General features: G+C 43.7%; 1 protein-coding gene across 1 annotated transcript; it reads left to right on the forward strand.

Annotated features, from left to right (window-relative positions):
* The first annotated feature begins 534 nt into the window (after positions 1 to 534).
* EDN1 (endothelin 1) lies at positions 535 to 9,043 on the forward strand. The gene is made up of 5 exons (XM_069730790.1): positions 535 to 915; positions 2,873 to 3,053; positions 4,772 to 4,927; positions 5,089 to 5,199; positions 8,062 to 9,043. The coding sequence occupies exons 1-5, from the start codon at positions 756 to 758 to the stop codon at positions 8,201 to 8,203; spliced, it is 750 nt and encodes a 249-aa protein (XP_069586891.1). The 5' UTR covers positions 535 to 755; the 3' UTR covers positions 8,204 to 9,043.
* The last annotated feature ends 14,625 nt before the right edge of the window (positions 9,044 to 23,668 follow it).

The raw sequence follows: 23,668 nt of genomic DNA on the forward strand, positions 1-23,668 counted from the left end.
CCTTAATGTATAACTAGATAGAGTTTTGGTTCTGGACCCTAGAAAGGAGAGGAATAATCCCACACAACAGGTCCCGCTGTCCACTGCATTCAATAATGCAAGATTGAACTGAGCAAAGAAACTGCAAAATATGAGAAATGGTAAGTAACGCTGATTTTCTTTTTTATATATAGGCAGTGCCTCTGCAGAAATGTACAGCCAGTGAACGCTGAATACATGGACAAAGCATGCAATCAGGTGTCAGATTCCATAATAATCCTCAGTTAATTGTGTGAGGTGCTGTGATGGAAGAGAACACCACTCATTAATGGTACATTCCTGTTCTGAGAGAGCAGGTAGTCCACCTTTCCAGTTCTTCCAGTAGCTGCAGTGATGAGACGAGCAGTCCTCGCACCTCCACCCGAGGAGACACCGCTCCCCCTAGCGGCAGAAGGCCGCGCTGCAGGCACCTCTGCTCTCCCCGCCCCTGGTTCGCGCAGACGGCGTCACCCCGTGTGAAGTTTGCAGGTTTCCTCTCCAGCCTCCCCTTATCTCAGTCTGCACGTTGCTTCTCGGTGACTAATAACAATGTCTCAGGATAATAGAAATTGAGGGCTGTTTACAAAGTCTATGGCGGCTGAATATAAAAAGGAGCGGGGCAGCTGGCAGCATCACAGTCACTTTGGGAGCTCTCAGGAATTACCAGCACTCATCTCCTAGAGGACTCTGGATTGGGGACTTTATCAAGCCCGGAACACTTTTTTCATCCTTTTTGTATGTTTTTTAGCCATCACTTCTTTTTTAGATTATTTATTGATTTTTCCTTTTTTGGGGGATTTTATTATCTTTTATACCCATTTTCCTCTGTATTAATAATGGATCTGGAGATGATTGTTTATCTGCTATTGGCTCTTCTACAAGGCACCTGTGGAGCAGGTAGGGATGAGATATTAGTCCCTGGCATGTAATAATAGTGTGGCGCTGGCATAGGTTGGCACTACCGTGAGTCTGAGCCTGTGTTTCTTGGTTAGACCCTGCAGCAAGTGCTATGGGATGTACCGCTTACAGGGCAGGATTGGGGCACACAGGTGGGTGAGAGGAGTGGGCTGATGCCCATGACACGCAGCCATCTCTCACCGTCCTGGGCACTAGGAATAGCCGACACTTGGGAAGGACCCAGCCGGCTCCGGTGCTGGAACATGACACCAGATTAGTCCGTAGTCTCTGTAATCCCGCGCAGAGTATTGTGCACACAATGTCTCACCCCCATAAACTCGGGGTAATTGGGCGCTGGGCTATTTACGGGCAGTTTATAGCTGTGCTTCAGCGATCAGGTGCACGGGGCTCAGGAGGGTCGGGATTAGGAGGCAGCGAGCCCCGGCTGTCACTGAGCGGGGTACAGGGCGCCACTGAGGAGCACCGAGGCCGGAGCATGTGCTGGGCTCCGCTCCTGCTCCTAGGGCCACAGATAGAGATAGGGCTAGAGAGAGATAATAGATTGATGGATAGAGAAGAGAAAATAAGGGAGATGGATAATAGAGTAGATATATAGATGATAGATAGATATGAGATAGATAGATAGATAATAGAGAGAGTAGATATATAGATGATAGATAGATATATATGAGATAGATAATAGAGAGAGTAGATATATATATGATAGATAGAAAGATAATAGAGAGAGAGAGAAGATATATAGATGATAGATATATATGAGATAGATAGATAATGGAGAGAATAGATATATAGATGATAGATAGAAGGAATGAGATAGATAGATAGATAGATAGGTAATAGAGAGAGTAGATAGAGTGGATAGATAATAGAAAAGAAGGGAGAAGAGAAACAAAATAGATAGTTAGAAAAGATGTATATATAGATAGATAGATATTAGATAGAACAGAAAGAGAGACAGAGTCGATAGATAATAGAAAAGAAGGGAGAGAAAAACAAAGTAGATAGATAATAGATAGATAGATAGATAGTAGATATATAGAAAGAAAGATATGGTAAATAGGAAAAAAATGAGTTCAAGAAAAAGGTAATTATAAAAGGTAAAAGGCAGGAAAAAAGGAGAAAAATTAATAAATAGTGTGACACAATAAAAAGAAGTGATAGATGAATATAGGAAGAGCAAAAAAAAAAAAATTAAGGTGAAACATAATAGATAGAAAAAATGTTTGTGAGAGTGGGTAAAGTGACAGAGAGACAGAAAAGTAGTGATAAATAGCCATATAAGATTATCTATGGATCCATCTCTCTGCACCCACACCTACATAGATAGACTGATACTTCATTCTCTGATTAGAATTAGTCCCCATCTAGACTGGGCCAGGATCTGTGAGCGCTCAGCACTTGTTCCTGGCACACAGAGAACACAATCACCAGCAGGCTGAGCAGATAACCCAATATTCACAGTGACCTGATTCCTGTGCACATTGCAGCACCACACATCTGTGCCAGCAGTGACACCATGGCTGTGGGGAGTCTCCTGGCTGGTTGTCAGCTTTGACCAGGGCGTTATTCCCAGTTATTCCTATACTATACAGAGAGCAGCCTTGTGCTCCACATCCATGCTGTACCCACAGATTAATATCATGTGTGCGGTGACATGTTTAGTCCTGCCTGCTACTATTATCATGACAGGAATGCACACACAGCATTGCACAACCATACTCTCCAGCTGGAGACACATACCCTGATGTAGCATCCTACTATCACCACGTGAGGTTCCCTATAAGTCCCATCACTGTCACAACTAACAATGGCCACATTTAGGAATCGGTGACGAGGTGCGCTCACACCAATACGTTTCTTAATAGAATATATTGGAATTGTGTAACATAAATGTCATGGATCAAGATTAAAACCCGTTTTCCTAATTCATCTGCAGGGTCAGGCAGAACTTTGTCATCCTCTGAAGACTCCTCTCTGGCAGAAGCTACAGCTGCTCATCAGTCCTCTGGCGCCCCCTTCAGGCCACGCAGATTTAAACGCTGTTCTTGTTCATCACTCATGGATAAAGAATGTGTCTACTTTTGCCACCTAGATATAATCTGGATAAACACTCCAGAGTAAGTGTCATACCACTTTAGTTTTTTTGAGCGTCTGTGGCGGATTTTATTTAGTTTTCCACCAAAAAGTCCATCGACGTTATAAAGTCAATTATCTTGATTTGGAACTTTTGCTATGTCGGGTACCAGATCTAAATGACACTTGAAAATCACAGTTTACAAGATACAATATTGTTAATAATGATAATAACTTGTATAGATGAAGTATCACGTTGGGTCTTAGGTATGAAATGTCTTTATACGAAATAAGAAAAGTTATCGTTTATGCCTCGTAACGAAGAAAATGCTGGAATGATTGCACAATACCAAGTCATAAAATGTCAGGCAGCCTGATAATTGACAGTAGGTAATGACCATACGACACACCCAATCTGCCCAATTTGTCTGTTTTCCCTCATGTACTAAAAGCTTACTTAGGATACGTTTTAATGGATGTTTGCTGGCCCCACACCTATCCCACAATTCTGTACTGTCGCAGATAGATTTCCTGCAGAGGATGGATGCTTAATGTTGTAGTCCTAAATCCCCAAGGAGATTAATGGAGTTTTTATTACCTTGAGCAATAGGACAAATGTCTTTGATTTTCCTGCAGGCTCTATACATGAGGCAATTCCATAATATCATTAGCAACCTGTGTATGATATATATATATATATATATATATATATATGTATATATATATACATATACGTACATATATATGTATGTATGTAATGTATATATTCTATTTCTAATATTATTTTTTATTTAAATATATATATATAGATATAGATATATAGATATATCTATATAGATATATGTACTTAATATATATATATAAATATATATATATATATATATATATATATATATATATATATATATATATATATCTGAAGATGAATTTTAGACAATCCAGCTAATGTGGAATGATCCGAACTGTGTCATATCGGATCAGAGCTAAAAGCAGCCAAGCAACCAACACCTAAGACAACAAATACAAGTTTCACCTCATACAGCCGTAGGGATTCCTAGATCATTTCACCTCTGCTGTAAATCAGCACACATCCTCGAGGTTTGGAAATAGCATAAATTGTAAATGTTCCTAAAAAATGGGGACTCCGAATTCTGTTGGCGCTTCTCAGTACTCGGCGTGACTAATGCAGGCACATTGGCCTTGATATTTGTTGACACATAACTAGAGAGTTTTCCAAAGCAGTAACTATGTATAATGGGCTCGGACTGATAGCGTAATAGGCTGAGCAGTAAATATTTGCCTTACTCTTTACCTCTCAGGCATTTCCAGTGAAATACTCCTAAACTGTGATTTAAGAACCATTAACAAGCTATTAATTGAAATACAGGTTGCAACCTGTATAACTCGCTGGTATGCTGCTGTGAAACTGAGGCTTGCAATTTGTGAAATTGTATGCCATTAAATAAGACGAAAATTAAAGACTTTTTTGTGTAAAGGTTATGTGCAACGTCTACTGTGTGGGAAGTTTTTCTATTGCCTGACACTTACTAAGTGGAACATGGAGTTTATATTGATATAAGTAACCAAAATCTGATTGAGTGACGATTGTTTCTGACATGGAAACTTGTAGTATTGATGTCAGTCATCTCTTCTACCTGTGCCCCAATAAGTGGGGTTTGGATTCTGTTATATATATATATATGTTCTTTTTTATGGAATGGGATTTATTTGCAGATCTAATAATGTGGCGTTTATCTTACAGAAAAACAGTGCCTTATGGACTTGGAGGTCCTCGGCTGAAACGTTCGCTGCAAGACACAAAGGCAGAAGAAGTTATGGAGTCTAGTAGCAGGTGTATCTGTGCCAAGCGTGAGGACAAGAAATGCCTGGACTTCTGCCAAAGTGCTGCAGATCTCAGGTGTGTGCAAATATTTTCAGTCTGAAAAAAAAATAAAAATAATAATGACGGAGCGATCCCTGAGTACACCCTGTAGCTGAGGAGGCCTTTATCTCAGGAGCATGTGTGGAGAAAAGGTGTTCCTTCAATTGTGCCTTAAAATGCTTTGTTTTCTTACGCAGTGTCCAGCCTTCCGTTAAAAAGGAAAGTCACCAGGTTCAGAAGGCCAAAGTGTGTAATGGACTCCTATTGGGAGGGCAGTGTGTTCATAAACTTCATCCAGACGCTAAAAGGTGAGTGATCGACTGGTACGTAGTGAAAGATTGGAAGCTGCTTGTATACAATAATGCATTCACATATATCTATATATATAAGAGGCATCGTGATTACTCGCTAATCCCGCCCCCAGCACAGTAGCTCCACCCCCACCACATCACCACACATAATCCCGCCCCCACACATTGCCACACAATGCTCCGTCCCCGCACACATTACCACACGAGGCTCCGTCCTCACACATTACCACACGAGGCTCCGTCCCCACACATTACCACACGAGGCTCCATCCACACACATTACCACACGAGGCTCCGTCCCCACACATTACCACAAGAGGCTCCGTCCTCACACATTACCACACGAGGCTCCGTCCTCACACATTACCACACGAGGCTCCGTCCTCACACATTACCACACGAGGCTCCGTCCCCACACATTACCACACGAGGCTCCATCCACACACATTACCACACGAGGCTCCGTCCCCACACATTACCACAAGAGGCTCCGTCCTCATACATTACCACACGAGGCTCCGTCCTCACACATTACCACACGAGGCTCCGTCCTCACACATTACCACACGAGGGTCCGTCCTCACACATTACCACACGAGGCTCCATCCCCACACATTACCACACGAGGCTCCGTCCTCATACATTACCACACGAGGGTCCGTCCTCACACATTACCACACGAGGGTCCGTCCTCACACATTACCACACGAGGCTCCATCCCCACACATTACCACACGAGGCTCCGTCCTCATACATTACCACACGAGGCTCCGTCCTCACACATTACCACATGAGGCTCCGTCCTCACACATTACCACACGAGGCTCCGTCCTCACACATTACCACACGAGCCTCTGTCCCCACACATTACCACACGAGGCTCTGTCCTCACACATTACCACACGAGGCTCCGTCCTCACACATTACCACACGCGGCTCCATCCCCACACATTACCACACGAGGCTCCGCCCCCACACATTACCACACGAGGCTCCGTCCTCACACATTACCACACGAGGCTCCTTCCCCACACATTACCACACGTTAATTTACCACCTGCGTAAGCGCTATTGAATATTGTAATTATTTACTTTAGTTTAATCACCAGCAGCGTTAATTAGATATCAATGAGCGTGCCGAGCGTTAGCTGGCTGGAAACACCTAGTATATATATATATATATAGCAACCCGCCTCATATTAAAGAGAGTTGGTCAATATTTTTTATTATATCATTTTTTATCCTCCTAGGAGGATTCAGCATAGATTTCCATTTTTACTTTTGTAACACCCTTGAGTGATTTTTTACAAAATGTTAACCATTGGTGAACTGTGGTCTGCTCACCGGTAAATGTCATCAGCTTGTAGAAGAAGCCTCCAAAGGAACACTTTACTTTCACCCACCCAGATTTATTCTGCAGCGCTTACAGCGGACGAGTCACCTTGACCATGCTGCTTTATTTCCAGATGAGTGTTATAGGAGGAGGAGGAGGGATTGACCCTTGATTTTATTAGGTTTAGGAGTCTAATAGGCTTATACCATGTTGCTCTCTGATGGGGTAGCACAAACCTAGTGATAGATTTACTCTTAAATCTAAAGTTGTTAGTTCTTTAATAATCCCTGTAAGTAGTGTGACGCCCAGGAGACCGGGGTACCCAGCACCGGACCAATGGGGTCTGTCTGTTGAGGGAGATGTCACGGGTGGCTTGACCCGGTGCTGTGGCCTCAGGCAATGCACAGTGTAAGGGGTATCATGAGGGGACAGGCACTTACTTGATCAGCAGCAGGTTCTCCCAGCGGTGATGATCCCGATCCTGGATAGATAGCTATTGTCCAAATGAAAGACTGAGGCACTGAAACGTTTAACCAGTTTACTTTAACATAAAGGGATTTACAACCAGTCCTGTCACCGGAGTCTGTATAGGAACTCTGAGTTACTTTGACCCTGCCGGGGTCTTCGCCTCTTATTGTACGCAATTTCTGTGTGGCCCTGCTGCTGTATGTGAACTGGCTGCCGGCCCAATCTGTCCCCTCCGGGTCCTGGTTCGACGGGCAACCCGAGTCCTTTTATCAGCTTACCCCCTCCGGGAGTACCGCTGAACTCTGTGTCTGTTGCTGCGTCCGGCCCTAGTGAAGCTGATATCACCTCACGTTTTTCCGGTTGCTGTATTATATATAATGAATACAGCCACGGATCCGGTATCCATCTTTGCGCCTGTTCTGGGTAGTGATTAATGCTACCCGGTTCTCACAATGTCCTTTTTCTCTGTCCCTCTTCTCCTCAGACCGGTGATTTAGGCCTGGTAACAGTCACAGGACTGTTAGAAATTCAGCTGTATGACCTCTCACTTTCAGCTCCTTAGCCCAACTGCCATTTCTTCTCTCAGACCAGAATGGATCAAGGGGAGTCTCTGGAGCTCCCCCTTCTGGCCGGAGGTGGTAGTGCAGTCTTGCTATTTTAGTATTTGTATTTACTGTCCGTAACTATTTTTGTGGCAAATACCCCTAGGGGTGCCACAGTAGTTTTATACAGAATACATCATTAGTAAGTGTGCATGAACAATATCACCACTTTGCATTAAATGTGAGATTTCCAATGATAGAGTAAAGACCTGGAGGAGAAGGGCATTGTGCTTACTAGAGTGCTGTGGTCCCTTCATTATAGCAATCAGCGGAGGTCCAAGGCTGAGACCCCCACTGGTGACATCTTCTTATTTAGAGACATTACAGATGTCTAAGTCATCCTCTTTCAGCTCTTACTTATAATCTGTAAATTAAAAATTGTTGTAAATTCAAGAGCTTTTTTTAAAAAAAATCTTTTACTTTGAAATAAACCAGAAATCATCATTTATTTTGCAGAACGGAATCCATCAGACAAGCCATTAAAAGATCATATATCTTTGCCAGGCTATTGAAGAAGCTTCAAGAGATGAAAGATGAGACGCGTCCTTGGGCACACAGAAGGAGAGGAATTTGGAAACGTACAATAACAACATCATAGTTGACGAAGTGAGAACTGTCACCTTTCCTTAGTGTGGGAGACATTGCTGTCAGTGAATGTGTTCCTTGCGCATATTTTATTTTTTCTTGGTGGCTAAGTGCACTTAATTTATGAAGACTTTTTAAAGTAGAAGATCTGGAACTACCGTCCAGCTTCAAGATGGACGTGTGAGATGGAGCAAAGGTGGGAATCCTTGCTGAAATAATGCTGCTGGTTACGGAGATGAATGCCATAGGAACATGGCGGCGTTGGAACAGAATTTTTGAATAACCTGCCGAACAACATTCATTGCTACTGACACTGACAGTAAAACACTGGAACATAATATTGAAACCGACATGCCTTATTCCACATGTAATGCTGCATATGGACCTCCTGTGCGCATTGCAGCTAGACTCGTAAAGCTATGCCATTGAGGACGTGTTACATAATGCATACCAGTGCATACCAGTCTACCTCAGGTTTACTTCCTCTGAAGGGCTTCCTTCCGGCCTATTTTTTAGCTTGTCCTGTGAAAACACCTTGCGTCTTAATTCTCGGAGCTAATCAATGATTTGATTAGTGATAGGTTGGTGTGGTCATAGGAATTCGAGGGTCTCGCACAAGCTAAAACTGGGTTTTTTTTTCATAGCAGTTATTTATTCTGCTATCTCTTATCTAAATTTATTATGTGAATATTTTAAAAAATATTTATATTATTATTTGTCAAACTGCTATATTTACTGTGTTAAATATACATTTCATCAGGCCATATTGGTCTATGCATGTTTGTATTTCTGTATGAAAAAAGAGCTTCATGCCTTCAGTAATAATGTTAAAATAAATATTTTGTAACCCTATAAACAATATTGTGACTTTTTGTCTTAGCAAATCGAGATTTTAGCCAAATTATCTGACTTTAGGTTAAGTAAATGATGCTCTTTATAAATATTTCTGATCACAAATGACCCCATTGCAGTAACCAATAACATACAGTATGTACCTTAGGCCTCCTTCACATGTCCGTATTGCATTTATGTGTTGTATCCTTTTTTTTCATGGATACCACACATACCCATCATAGTCTATACTGCTATGCACATGTCCATGTGTCCGTGCAAAACACACGGAGATATGTCCAGCACGGATGACAATACAAATCTATGGGACTGTGAAAACACGTACAGCACACAGATGGCATTCATGTGCCGTCTGTGTTTAAACATTGTAAAGTATAGGAGAAGATTTTTCATTTCTTTCTTTTTTTATTCATGCTGGAAAAGCACTGATGACGCAATGATAACGCTGATGGTAAAAAGGGACACATGGATGACACACTGATAGTAAAAACGGACACACGGATGACACACTGATGATAAAAACGGACACACGGATGACACTGATGATAAAAACGGACACACTGATGGTAAAAACGGACACAGGATGACACTGATGGTAAAAACGGACACACAGATAATACTGATGGTAAAAACAGACACACTGATGACACACTGATGATAAAAACGGACACACGGATGACACATTGATGGTAAAAACGGTCACACGGATGACACTGATGATAAAAAGGGACACACGGATGACACACTGATGGTAAAAATGGTCACACGGATGACACTGATGGTAAAAAGGGACACACGGATGACACACTGATGGTAAAAATGGACACACGGATGACACACTGATGGTAAAAATAGACACACGGATGACACTGATGGTAAAAAGGGACGCACGGATGACACACTGATGGTAAAAATGGTCACACGGATGACACTGATGGTAAAAACGGACACACGGATGACATACTGATGGTAAAAAGGGACACATGGATGACACACTGATGGTAAAAATGGACACAGATAACACTGATGGTAAAAACGGACACACGGATGACACACTGATGGTAAAACCAGACACACGGATGACACTCATGGTAAAACCGGACACACGGATGACACTCATGGTAAAACCGGACACACGGATGACACTGATGATAAAAAGGGACACATGGATGACACACTGATGGTAAAAAGGGACACACGGATGACACACGGTAAAAATAGACACAGATGACATTGATGGTAAAAACGGATACACGGATGACACTGATGATAAAAAGGGACACACGGATAACACATTGATGGGAAAAATGGACACAGATGACACACTGATGGTAAAAACAGACACACGGATAAGACACAGATGGTAAAAACGGAGACACAGATGATACACTGATGGTAAAAACGGACACACCGATTGCAAAAACAGACACACTGATAACACACTTATGTAAAACACTGATGACACATTGATGTAAAACACTGATGACACCAGTGTATACAGGAGCTTGGGATGCAACAGCGCAGAAGATGATGACACAGCGGTAACTTAACCAAAGATATTTTATTATGCTAACACAGCAATTTGAATGATTCGGATACAAAATTGAACAAGACTAGCAGATTATTAGAGTGCAATAAAACGTTTTACAATTTAAGCATAAGTCACTTCTTCAGATAGAAACAGATATAACAATTAAACCTTGTCATATAACTCACTAAACATTTATGATAGATACAAGCACCTCTGTTTTATTACTCTGTCCTATGTTGCATGACAGTCAGCCTTGTACCCATCATCGTCGTTACCCTTTCACTCTGGTGGTAGTGACACATGTCATCGAGGCCCTAACAGGAGTCTATGCTAGTACTCCATTAGGCCACAAGTCCCTTCTTGGTGAGTCACTTCTAGCACACATTGCAATGGCCGCCTCCGTCCCCTGAAGCATGGCTCTGGTCTCCTGTGTACTGCACTTCTTTACCTCACGTCGCTGATCTGACGCATGTCACTTTAAAATGGTCTGCTTGCTTCTCGTGACTCTGGCCCCGCTCACTCATTTTTGTCTCCGTTCACTTAGCTCCGGTCTCAGTTTCTTGGTTGTTCACTCGGTTTCTGGTTCTGGCCTGGTCACTCGGTTCTTCTCTCAGTACTGGTTCCAGTCTGAACACTCAGTTCTCCACTGGTCACTTGATTGTTCACGTGTATCTGGTCACTTGCAATGGCGGCTTTAAGCAATCTCGCTGCACCACACATCTCTCCTGCTCAGGTACGGACTGTGGCTGAAATTCAGTGTGGCATTTGAAACCAAACAGGCCCATGTTGTCCCCATTCCCAAGAACCAGATGGGATATATTACTAATATTACCCTGGATGGAGGAAAGAAAGATTTACTACAAGACCAATATTTCAAATGATACCCGTGGGCTGCTGGGTTAAGTGACGGAGTCAGTGACCTTGTGCTCTGTCACAACTGTTAACAGTATGGGCGTCCTGAGAACATCGATTCTGTTAACAATGTAGCAGACAAGGCAGCCCACAACCAGGCAGGCCCTTCTGGCATTTGCCAGAATTGCCCAATGGCCAGTCCGGCCCTGCTCCTGCTACAGATTCAGGCACTGACTCCACCCCTTCATGGCCCTCCTGGGCCTTTTGTAATTACTAACTGCGACACAGCTATCACCTAACCTGCTGTCTCCTCCAATCCTCTTACCCTCAGGAACCATGCGCTTCATTATACAGTTCCTGCTGACGCAATTCTTTCCACTTTTTCTTGTCCTATAATCTTTGACCAGTAGATGGCGGCACTCACTTGCAGACACTCTGTTATGCATTAACTGTGAAAATGTTCCATTTATCCATCTCCTTACACCGATACCAGATTTCATGTACATGTGTAATGTGGCACGAGGTGGTAGCTGTAGGCGAGGTACTCGTCTGTTGCACCCCGACACGTTACATGAAGGTGGGGGTCCTGGCTGGGTATGTGGACTTGTGCTGTAGGGGTGCTACGCCTGTGCAGGCTGCATGTACCAATGACGCTGGTTTGCCAGGACCAGATGTTAACCAGTTCATGAAAGGAGACCATCAGTTCTTAACAAACAATGTAGTCATTGCATAGCAACTGTGTACACATAGTAACATACTAACTGTGTACACAGGATAGCAGGTACACAACTCCTCATACGCTTCTTCATTAATAGAGAGCACCTTCTCATTTGGTCACTCTGGTCAGTCCTCTGAACTGGTACTGTCCTTCTTTCTGTGTCTCTGTAACTTTCTCTGTCCCTGGCTTGGTCTGTTCCTCAGTATTACGCTATCTCTGTCCTGATCTCCTATCTCTCTTGCCACAGAACACAAACTGCATGGGGCCTTGCTGAGCACTCAGACCAAATGTTTGCTCTAGCTGCAAGCTAGGCCCTGTCTTTCTCTCTGCCCAGAAGTTCTTTCTGATACTGATGCATAGAACCTCCCTTTCTGAGCTTGTCCCAATTCTTAACTATGTCTTACCCTACTCACTGTCTGTTGCTGGGCAGAACTCAGCTTTCTCACAGTTCAGTAAAAAAATTACAATACATCACTATGACAATTCACATTACACATTTCCATCACAATAATACATGATATTATACACACTACATGCCACATCATACACAGCAGGGATGTGGATCGCCCTACCAGTACAGCGGGGTACTCGGTACCCGGTCCGGTCTAAAAGGGGATGTCATGTTGGCTGATAACCAGTCCGTGGCCCTGGGCGCCCAATTAAAGGAAAAGTCTTTAAGGGGTTTTATGAAAAGCCTATTGTTCGTGACGCCACCTGTGGTGTTCGGTCAGAGAGGACCGACGCTGCTTAAAGGGGTCCTCTGGGGTGATGTATGCAGCAAGATGGTGATGCTTCCCACAGGTGAAACGGGGTCCCCAGGGCTTCCCAGGTGTAAGGCACTGATGGTGTGGTGGATGGTGTGGCAAAGAACGAGGACACAGGTTTGCAGTCTTTACTTGGTTTACTGATGACAGCAGTCCTTAGTCCAGGGTACCAAGTGCAGGGTAGCTGTGGTCCGGCAGGCTTGGAGGCAATAGGAGATCCCTCTCCCAGGGGAGATCTGTAAGCCTTTCCTACTTGCGCTACTTTAATTGGCGAGGTCCCTGCCACTTGAAGCTTAGTTGCAAAGTTCCCTCTCGCCTGTCCTAAGACAGATGTCTGTACGATAGGCAGTGCAAGTCTGTTTATAGAGTCTCTATCATGACCCCGGCTCTAAGGTTACTACTTCACCTCAGACTTGATGTGGGCAATTGACATACAGTCCTATGCCCTCCGGTTCTGTCGCGCGTCCTGGAGAACAACACGACCTCTGGCTCCCGGTAGCCGGTTTCTGCACTCTGGCTCCTAGGGTGTTCTTCCGCTGTTCTCCTTCTGAGCCTCTTCCTCCTCTGTGCTTCTTCCCTCTAAGCTCCTCCACTATTCAACTCTTTCAAGTTCTCACTCTCTCCAGGGGTTGCAGCTCCCTCGTGGCTGCTCGGCCCCTACGTCTGTGCCAGACGTCCAACTACTCTCCTCTCCTCTCTCAGACTGTCTGACTCCTCCAGACCACGATACATAAAGTCTAAGGAAGCTCCCCTTAATCCGAGTCCTGAGCTCCCCCTCCTGGCCTAGATTCAGATGTTTTGAATGTGAGTGCCTTAGGCTTTTTTGACGAAAATCGGACGCAAGAAAAATGCAACTTGTTGCGTTTTCTTGGTCCGACGCTAGCGTCAAAAAAAGACGCACGTGTCGGAAAACGCAACAAGCAAAAACGCATGCGTCCCCCATGTTAAACATAGGGGCGCATGACGCGTGCATCGCCGCTGCGTCGCCCGACGCTAGCGCGACGCACACTAGCCGAACGCTAGTGTGAACGTAGCCTTACCTGATAGAAAGAATCTCCCTTGCCTCCAAGCATGACATCACCCTCCCCGAATGGAAGGCAACATCATTGCAACAACCGGTTACCTGGGGTGTTGCAGATGTCAAACTGAAATAAATAGAGAGCCAAAATTAAAAGCGTGGACAAAGTCGCAGGCCAGTCTTGATATTTATTTAAAAAAAGTCTACAATTGAGGAACATTTTCATTATCATCAGATATAGCAATTAACTTTTCTATATGGAAACAAACTTAAAGTGGTTGTCCCATGAACAAAGTAGGTTTTAATTAATAGATCTTAGAATAAAATATTGGAATAATATAATATGTTATGTAACAGCAGTGATAAACATGTGGCCCAAATGGCCTAATTTAAACATGTAATGACAAAGGATAAAAATCCCTTGAATAATACAGATATTAAAGTATGATGCAAATGAAAGTGCCCCCTAACACAGTGTGATACCCCCACAGTGAAATCATCCATAGTACCCTTCACATACAAGGCATGATGACCCTACTGTACCCCATCCCTCAATCCCACAGACAAAGAATGGTGATCCCATCACAGTATGATTCTCCAACTGCAATGACCACATAGCCCTCCATACAATATAATGTCCACAAAAACAACTCCATACAGTATAATGGGCTGCACATAATCCTCCATACAGTATAGCAGGGCCCTGCATTGCCTTCCATACAGTATAATGGCCCCTCATGGTGCTCCTTAAAGTATAACGGTATAATTGCCACAAAAAGTGTCCTATACAGTACATTGGCCACAAATAGTGCTCCATACCATATAATGGTCTCTCATAGTGCTCCATACCATATAATGGCCTCGCATAGTGATCGACACAGTATAATGGCCCCACACATTTATGGTGAGAAATAGGTAAAAGGTATCAGAAGAAGATTGCACACACATCAGGACACACAAAGCACACAGTAATTTACGTCCTTTATGTGTACTGAAAGGGAGGCTTACTGAAATGATTGGGTGTTAAAATGAGATAACCATTAACAGTAGGAAAACATTAGGATGGTACATCAAGATAGAAAACAAATCAAAATGCAAATACTGATTTATTTGTATTTTTATTCATATCTTAGCTTCTAGTTATTTGCAGTATTTGAAAGAAATGTCATCGAAATAAACTTCACAGAAATAAACTGCCGAATGAGAGCTCCTGTATTGTCCCCTAAACATCATTCCACCGCCAGTCATCTATGTGTATGGGCGACGGCAGAAATCTACGTATAATGCGTAGGTGTGACATGTTTGATCATCTGGTGATTGCTATATCAATAGCTGACACAGTGGTTACATGCCACACACAGACGGCTCACAGTTTGAAAACGCAATGTACATTCTTCTCACAGAGGTCACATTCTGCAAACGGATCACGCAATGAATACATGTTGTGCACATATAAATTACATATGCCACAGACAATAAACTTCTAAATTATTCAGAACCCAAACTAATCCTCAAATTCTGTTAGATCTCAGACCAAGCTGCTAATTAGTCGAGACACCAAATCAGGAACAACATTAATGTACTGAGAAGTCAACTAAACCCTGGATCAGAAAAAAAAAATATTCAGACCGCTTATCAAACTGCTGTGTTTACTTATCACTCCTCGATGCCAGATTCTCTTCTAAATAAGACTTGCTTCAGAACCAAGTGCAGAAAGCCCTGGAACAAAAGCGCATTGAGTGAAGCCAACATCCCAGCTCCCGTTTCCTTCTGTCCTGTTGGTTCTTTGAATGATGACCATCAATATTATCATTGACCAGCTAAATATTTAGTGCAAGTAAAAGTATGAGCAGCGGACCTACAAGCATCGACAGAGACCCTTACCCATGGACCAAAAATACCAGCGTTGCTATCTGCAGCGTTTTAATCAATATCAATGAATGTTCAGCTTTATCTCAGTAATGGGAAAGTTGGTCTTCACTGAATACAGATTTCACCTTAGAATTGAAAGTTTTGATAATGACTAGTGATGGGCGAGCACTAAAATGCTCGGGTGCTCATTGCTTGGGTTGAGCAAATTTGAATACTCGGGTGCTCAAACCGAGCAATGAGCCCAATGTAAGTCTATGGGAAATTCGAGCATTTTTGCGGCGCCATGGGAAGAGGATGGGGAAGACCCCTGGAAGCATTTCTGACTCCCAGGTCACTGCTGTGAACAATGTTAAGAGAGTCTTAGGCCACTTTTACAGACTCACAATACAACATACAAGAACAAAGCCAAAATGGATTTTCCTGGGAAATGTGTTAAGGAACATCTTTTCCAGGGTAATGACTTGTACATGAGGCAAAATAAATAACCAAAAATGCTCCTCCACATCTTGGGCTATGTTCACACGTAGCGCTTTTTATGCGTTTTTGAACTTTAGCATTGCTTTCAACCAAAACAAATGCATTCACTGGGAAATGTCATTTTAACATTTTACAACCTTATCTGACCATATGCTGTGTGACACATCATCATCCTGTTTCATTTATGAAGGAGGGACTTTGAAAGTCACAAAGCCTATTTTTATAGGGCCATCAGACGGCCTTTACTATTCTTAAAGGGCCTGCAGTCGGCCCTCACTATTCTTAGAGAGCCATCATCCGGCTATGCTTTGTTACTCCCATTATTAACCCGTTAATCCCATATGATGTACTATCCCGTCGAGGTGACCTGGGACTTAATTCCCAGTGACGGGATAGTACGTCATATGCGATCGGCCGCGATCTCGGGGGGAGCGCGGCCGAGTGTGGCCGGGTGTCAGCTGACTATTGCAGCTGACATCCAGCACTATGTGCAAGAGGCAGTCATGGACCGCCCCTGTCACATTAACCCCCGGAACACTGCGATCAAAAATGATTGCAGCGGTCTGGCGGTTCAGGGAAGCATTATGCAGGGAGGGGGCTCCCTGCGTGCTTCCCTGAGACCCTTGGTACAAGTCGATGTGCTCACCTTGTACCGAGCGTCTCCTCCCTGCAGGCCTTGGATCCACAATGGCCGCGGGGCTACATCCGGGTCCTGCAGGGAGGTGGCTTACAAGCACCTGCTGAGAGCAAGCGCTGGTAAGCCTGCAGCCCTGCATGTCAGGTCGCTGATCTGACACAGTGCTCTGCAAAGTGTCGGATCAGCTATCTAACCCTATAACATGATGCCCCCCCAGGGCAATGTTATAAAGTAAAAAAAAAAATATTCACATGTGAAAGAAAAAAAAAATCCTAAATAAAGAAAAAAAAAACAATATTGTTCCCATAAATACAGTTCTTTATCTAAATAATAAAAAAATACAATAAAAGTAGACATATTTAGTATCGCCGCGTCCGTAACAACCCCACCTATAAGAGTGTCCTGCTAGTTAACCCCTTCAGTGAACGCGGTAAAAAAAAAACGAGGCAAAAAACAACGCTTTATTATCATACCGCCAAACAAAAAGTGGAATAACACGCGATCAAAAAGACTTATATAAATAACCATGGTACCGCTGAAAATGTCATCTTGTCCCACAAAAAACAAGCCACTATGCAGCAGCATCAGCAAAAAAACAAAAAGTTATAGTCCTCAGAATAAAGCGATGCAAAAATAATTATTTTTCTATAAAATAGTTTTTATCACATAAAAGCGCCAAAACATAAAAAAATAATGAATGAGGTATCGCTGTAATCGTACTGACCTGAAGAATAAAACTGCTTTATCAATTTTACCAAACGTGGAACGGTATAAACGCCTCCCCCCCCCCAAAAAAAAAAAAGAAATTCATGAAAAGCTGTTTTTTTGTAATTCTGCCTCACAAAAACTGGAATTAAAAGCGACCAAACAATGTTACATGCCAAAAAATCTTACCAATAAAAACGTCAGCTCGTCCCTCAAAAAACAAGACCTCACATGACTCTGTGGACAAAAATATGGAAAAATTATAGCTCTCAAAATGTGGAGACGCAAAAACAATTTTTTGCAATAAAAAGCGTCTTTTAGTCTGTGACGACTGTCAACCATAAAAATCCGCTAAAAAAACACTATGAATGGTAAATCAAACCCCCTTTCATCACCCCCTTAGTTAGGGAAAAATAATAAAATTTAAAAAATGTATTTATTTCCATTTTCCCATTAGGGTTAGGGCTAGGGTTAGGGTTAGGGCTAGGGCTAGGGTTAGGGCTAGGGATTGGATTAGGGATAGGGATAGGATTAGGGCTAGGGTTAGGGTTAGAGCTAGGGTTAGGGCTAGGGTTAGGGTTAGGGTTAGGGCTAGGGTTAGGGCTAGGGTTAGGGTTAGGGCTAGGTCTAGGGTTAGGGCTAGGGTTAGGGTTAGGGCTAGGGTTAGGGTTGGGGCTGGGGTTAGGGTTAGGGTTTGAGTTAGAATTGGGGGTTTCCACTGTTTAGGCACATCAGGAGCTCTCCAAACGCGCCATGGTGTCCGATCTCAATTCCAGCCAATTCTGCGTTGAAAATGTAAAACAGTGCTCCTTCCCTTCCGAGCTCTCCTGTGTGCCCAAACATGGGGTTTACCCCAACATATGGGGTATCAGCGTACTCAGGACAAATTGGACAACTACTTTTGGCATACAATGTCTCTTGTTACCTTTGGGAAAATAAAAATTTGGGGTGCTAAAAAAACATTTTTGTGGGAAAGAATGATTTCTTATTTTCACGGCTCTGCGTTATAAACTGTAGTGAAACACCTGGGGGTTCAAAGTTCTCACAACACATTTAGATAAGTTCCTTGGGGGGTCTAGTTTCCAATATTGGGTCACTTGTGGGGGTTTTCTACTGTTTAGTTACATCAGGGGCTCTGCAAATGCAACGTGACACCTGCGGACCAATCCATCTAAGTCTGTATTCCAAATGGCACACCTTCCATTCCGAGCTCTACCATGCGCCCAAACGGTGGTTAACCCCACATATGGGGTATCAGCGTAGTCAAGACAAATTGGACAACAACTTTTGGGGTCCAATTTCTCCTGTTACCCTTGGGAAAATACAAAACTAGGGGCTAAAAAATAATTTTTGTGGAAAAAAATGATTTTTTATTTTCACGGCTCTGCGTTATAAACTGTAGTGAAACACTTGGGGGTTCAAAGTTCTTACAACACATCTAGATAAGTTCCTTGGGGGGGTCTAGTTTCCAATATGGGTCACTTGTGGGGGGTTTCTACTGTTTAGGTACATTAGGGGCTCTGCAAACGCAATGTGACGCCTGCAGACCATTCCATCTAAGTCTGTGTGACGCCCAGGAGACCGGGATACCCAGCACCGGACCAATGGAGTCTGTCTCTTGAGGGGGATGTCACGGGTGGCTTGACCCGGTGCTGTGGCCTCAGGCAATGCACAGTGTAAGGGGTATCGTGAGGGGACAGGCACTTACTTGATCAGCAGCAGGTTTTCCCAGCGGTGACGATCCCGATCCTGGATAGATGGCTATTGTCCAAATGAAAGACTGAGGCACTGAAACGTTTAACCAGTTTACTTTAACATAAAAGGATTTACAACCAGTCCTGTCACCGGAGTCTGTATGGGAACTCTGAGTTACTTTGACCCTGCCGGGGTCTTCGCCTCTTATTGTGCGCAATTTCTGTGTGGCCCTGCTGCTGTATGTGAACTGGCTGCCGGCCCAATCTGTCCCCTCCGGGTCCTGGTTCGACGGGCAACCCGAGTCCTTTTATCGGTTTACCCCCTCTGGGAGTACCGCTGAACTCTGTATCTGTTGCTGCGTCCGGCCCTAGTGAAGCTGATATCACCTCATGTTTTTCCGGTTGCTGTATTATATATAATGAATACAGCCACGGATCCGGTATCCGTCTTTGCGCCTGTTCTGGGTAGTGATTAATGCTACCCGGTTCTCACAATGTCCTTTTTCTCTATCCCTCTTCTCCTCAGGCCGGTGATTTAGGCCTGGTAACAGTCACAGGGCTGTTAGAGATTCAACTGTATGACCTCTCACTTTCAGCTCCTTGGCCCAACTGCCATTTCTTCTCTCAGACCAGAATGGATCAAGGGGAGTCTCTGGAGCTCCCCCTTCTGGCCGGAGGTGGTAGTGCAGTCTTGCTATTTTAGTATTTGTATTTACTGTCAGTAACTATTTTTGTGGCAAATACCCCTAGGGGTGCCACATTCCCCCTTAGTTATGAACAGTACTCCGGGACTGTGGGACAATAACATTTTGAAATAACAATTAATATGTACAGAGTCTTAAAAATGAAAAGTTACAAAAACCACTCAAGGAAACAAAAATAGAGTTCTGTAAAAAGTCACTTCAAATAGCGTCCATTAATACAGTTCTATCCTTGAAGGTATTAGGAAAGGCACTGTACTTAGTGTCCAGGAATTTAGTTCCATTTTTCCAACGGAGTTATCAATATAAAGTCTAAAGAAAGTTCAAAAAGAGCAAAAAGCAAAGTTCAAAAAGCAGTCTTTCCGGAGCTTTGATTTAGTGCCTCCGGGCTGATAAAAAGTTCAAGAATATGCAAGAAGTTCATACAGACAAGTCTCTGTAGGCACTGGGCTTAAACGTTGCAGACTGATAACAATGACTATACTACATTTTCTGTTTAACTATATACGGCATAACATATATACAATTCACATTATGAGCTTTATAGTTGGTAATCTGCATACCTGGCCGGTAATTGACCCTGGGTACTACTCTGTGATCTACGTAATAGCGGTGTCTCTTCATGTGGTGTACTACTGTCTACTGCGGATGTAGTATCTGCCCGCTCTGCTAAAGATAATTCCACGACTATGGAGTTGGCAAGTCCACCGTGAATGGGATTACTCTGACCAGGAATCTGTTCTTCCTGGCCTGGAACCTCCTGTAGTACGGGGTCAGCCTCTTCCTGTCTTGGGACTTCTGGTATTGGGTTCGGTGTTGGGTAAAAGGCCACCATGGGAACCACTACTGCACCATGGTATGTTAGTAGGGTTTTGGGAAAGTCTCCTATACAGGTGTGATACACTTCCTCTTCTTTTTTCTTTACTGGTTGAACCTGTATGGGTTGAATAACTTCTGTTTCTGGCTGGACAACGTCTGGCTCTTTCAATGCTTCCGGACATAATTTAAGATTGTCTCTTGACACTAGTGCAGATGTTAAGCCTCCGTTTTTGCTAATGAGACACATTTTAGGATTATCCACTCTTGTTGGTAAAACTGTGTAGGGTACGGCTTCCCACTGATTGTCCAGTTTATTGGTTCGACGATTTCTCTTGAGCACTTGGTCACCCAGTCTTAATGGGGTCGTTAGAGCATTCTGGTTGAAAGTTCGCTCTTGTCTTTCTCTAGTTTGCTGTAGGCTTCTTTCCACACTCTCTTGCACTTGGCGATACTGCTTTTGCCATATGATATCCCAATTGGAGTCTTGAACTTCTGCGTCTGGTTTCAGAATTCCCATTTCTAGATCGATTGGTAATTGGCCGGGTCTTGCACGCATAAGGTAAGCTGGGGTGCAGTTGGTGGAGCTCACCGGGACATGATTATACAGATCCACCAAGTCAGGCAATTTCTCTGGCCATTGATTCCTTTCTGTCTCAGGTAAAGTATTTAGTAGGTCTATTACAATATGGTTCATCTTCTCGCATAAGCCGTTTGTTTGTGGATGATAGGCCGTCGTCCGGATCTTTCTGCAACCATACATATTAGAGAATTCTCTGAAGATCTCTGATTCAAAGGCTGTACCTTGGTCGGTGAGAACCTGTTCCGGATATCCATGGGGTCTACAAAAGTACGTTTGGAACGCTTTGGCTGCTGTTTTTGCTGTCAGATCTTTTACGGGTACTACTACCAAGAAGCGTGAATAATGGTCCACGATGGTCAAGGCATAGACATAGCCGGACCGGCTTGGTATTAACTTCACGTGGTCTATGGCTACAAGTTCAAGTGGTTGTTTGGTGATTATGGGCTGCAGTGGTGCTCTTTGGTTCTTTTGATCGTTTCTTCTGAGGTTGCACGGGCCACAATTTCTGCACCACTGTTCGATTGATTTTCTCATCCCGACCCAATAAAATCTTTCTCTTAGAAGTACTTCTAACTTTTTCCAACCGAAGTGACCAGCACCATTATGGTAAGCTTCGAGGACCATCTTGACATCTTGTTTAGGCACGATAATCTGCCAAACCAATTCATGTGTTTTCGGATTGGTGTACCTTCTACAGAGCTTCTCTTGATACAGGAACATTTTGCCTCTCTCTTTCCAGAGTTGATGCGTCTCTTCTGGGGCATCCTCATCGGGATATGCACTTTGGTCAGTTAACAGTTCCTTCACCAACTTCACAGCCGGATTGCTGTCTTGGGTGTCAGCCCATCTATGGTGTGCTAACGGATTAAAATTCACCTCTTGTTGTTTCTGATAGGTACTTGACTGATGATGTTTTGCCTTGGGATGATGGAAGGCTGGTAGTTCAATTTCTTCAAGCTCCCCCGTTTCTTCTTCTACATCTCTCAAGTGTGGCATCCGGGATAGGGCATCAGCATTTCCCTTCTTGCGACCTGCTCGATACTTGATCTTGAAGTTGTAATTAGATAACCGGGCTATCCATCGCTGTTCTAACGCACCTAATTTGGCTGTGTCCAGGTGGGTCAACGGATTGTTGTCAGTATAGACAATAAATTCTGCAACGGCCAGATAGTGTTTGAAACGTTCAGTCACAGCCCAAACTACTGCCAGTAGTTCCAATTTGAAGGAGCTATAATTTTCTGGATTTCTTTCAGTAGGCCGGAGCTTTCTACTTGCAAAGGCGATGACTTTCTCCCGACCTTCTTGCTTTTGTGACAGCACCGCTCCTAGTCCCACATTACTGGCATCGGTGTAGAGGATGAAAGGTTGATGGTAATCTGGGTATGCCAGAACCTCTTCTCCGGTTAGTGCCTTCTTTAGTTGTTCAAAGGAGTCTTCCCTTTCGTCGTTCCACTGGAAAGGAGGGTTTCGGTTTGAAGGTTTCTTCGTCTGCCCTACCAAGGCGTCTTGCAAGGGTGCTGCCAACTTGGTAAATCCTTTTATAAATCTGCGATAGTAACCCACCAATCCCAGGAATTGCCTCACTTCTTTTGCGCTGGTAGGTCTCGGCCAATCCCTTATGGCGGTTATTTTCTCGGGATCCGGTGCTACTCCCTCCGAACTCACGATGTGTCCCAGGTACTGTACCTTTGGCTTGAGAAGGTGACATTTGGATGGCTTGATTTTCATGCCATACCTGGATAAGGCTTCAAACACTTCTGCCAAGTCTTTTAAGTGTTGTTCGTAAGTCTTTGAGTAGACGATCACATCATCTAGGTACAGGATGACGGTCTCGAAGTTCTTGTGTCCGAGGCAGCATTCCATCAGCCGCTGGAAGGTACCGGATGCATTGCAGAGTCCGAACGGCATGCGATTAAATTCACTTAGACCCATTGGTGTGGTGAATGCCGTCTTTTCCTTATCTCTCTCAGCCACAGGGACTTGCCAATACCCGCTTGTTAAGTCTAAGGTGGAAAAATAATTAGCAGATTTCAAAGCAGTCAAGGACTCTTCTATCCTAGGCAAGGGGTAGGCGTCTTTATGGGTGATGTTATTAATCTGCCGGTAGTCTACGCACATTCTCATGGTTCCGTCTTTTTTTTTGACAATCACTAGAGGGGCCGCCCAGGGGCTACAGCTGTCTCTTATTACCCCGGCCTGTTTCATCTCCCTCAGCATATCTTTTGCACATTGATAGTGAGCGGGCGGTATGGGTCTAT

Source organism: Ranitomeya imitator, chromosome 6 (genome assembly GCF_032444005.1).
Source record: "Ranitomeya imitator isolate aRanImi1 chromosome 6, aRanImi1.pri, whole genome shotgun sequence".
NCBI lineage: Eukaryota > Metazoa > Chordata > Amphibia > Anura > Dendrobatidae > Ranitomeya > Ranitomeya imitator.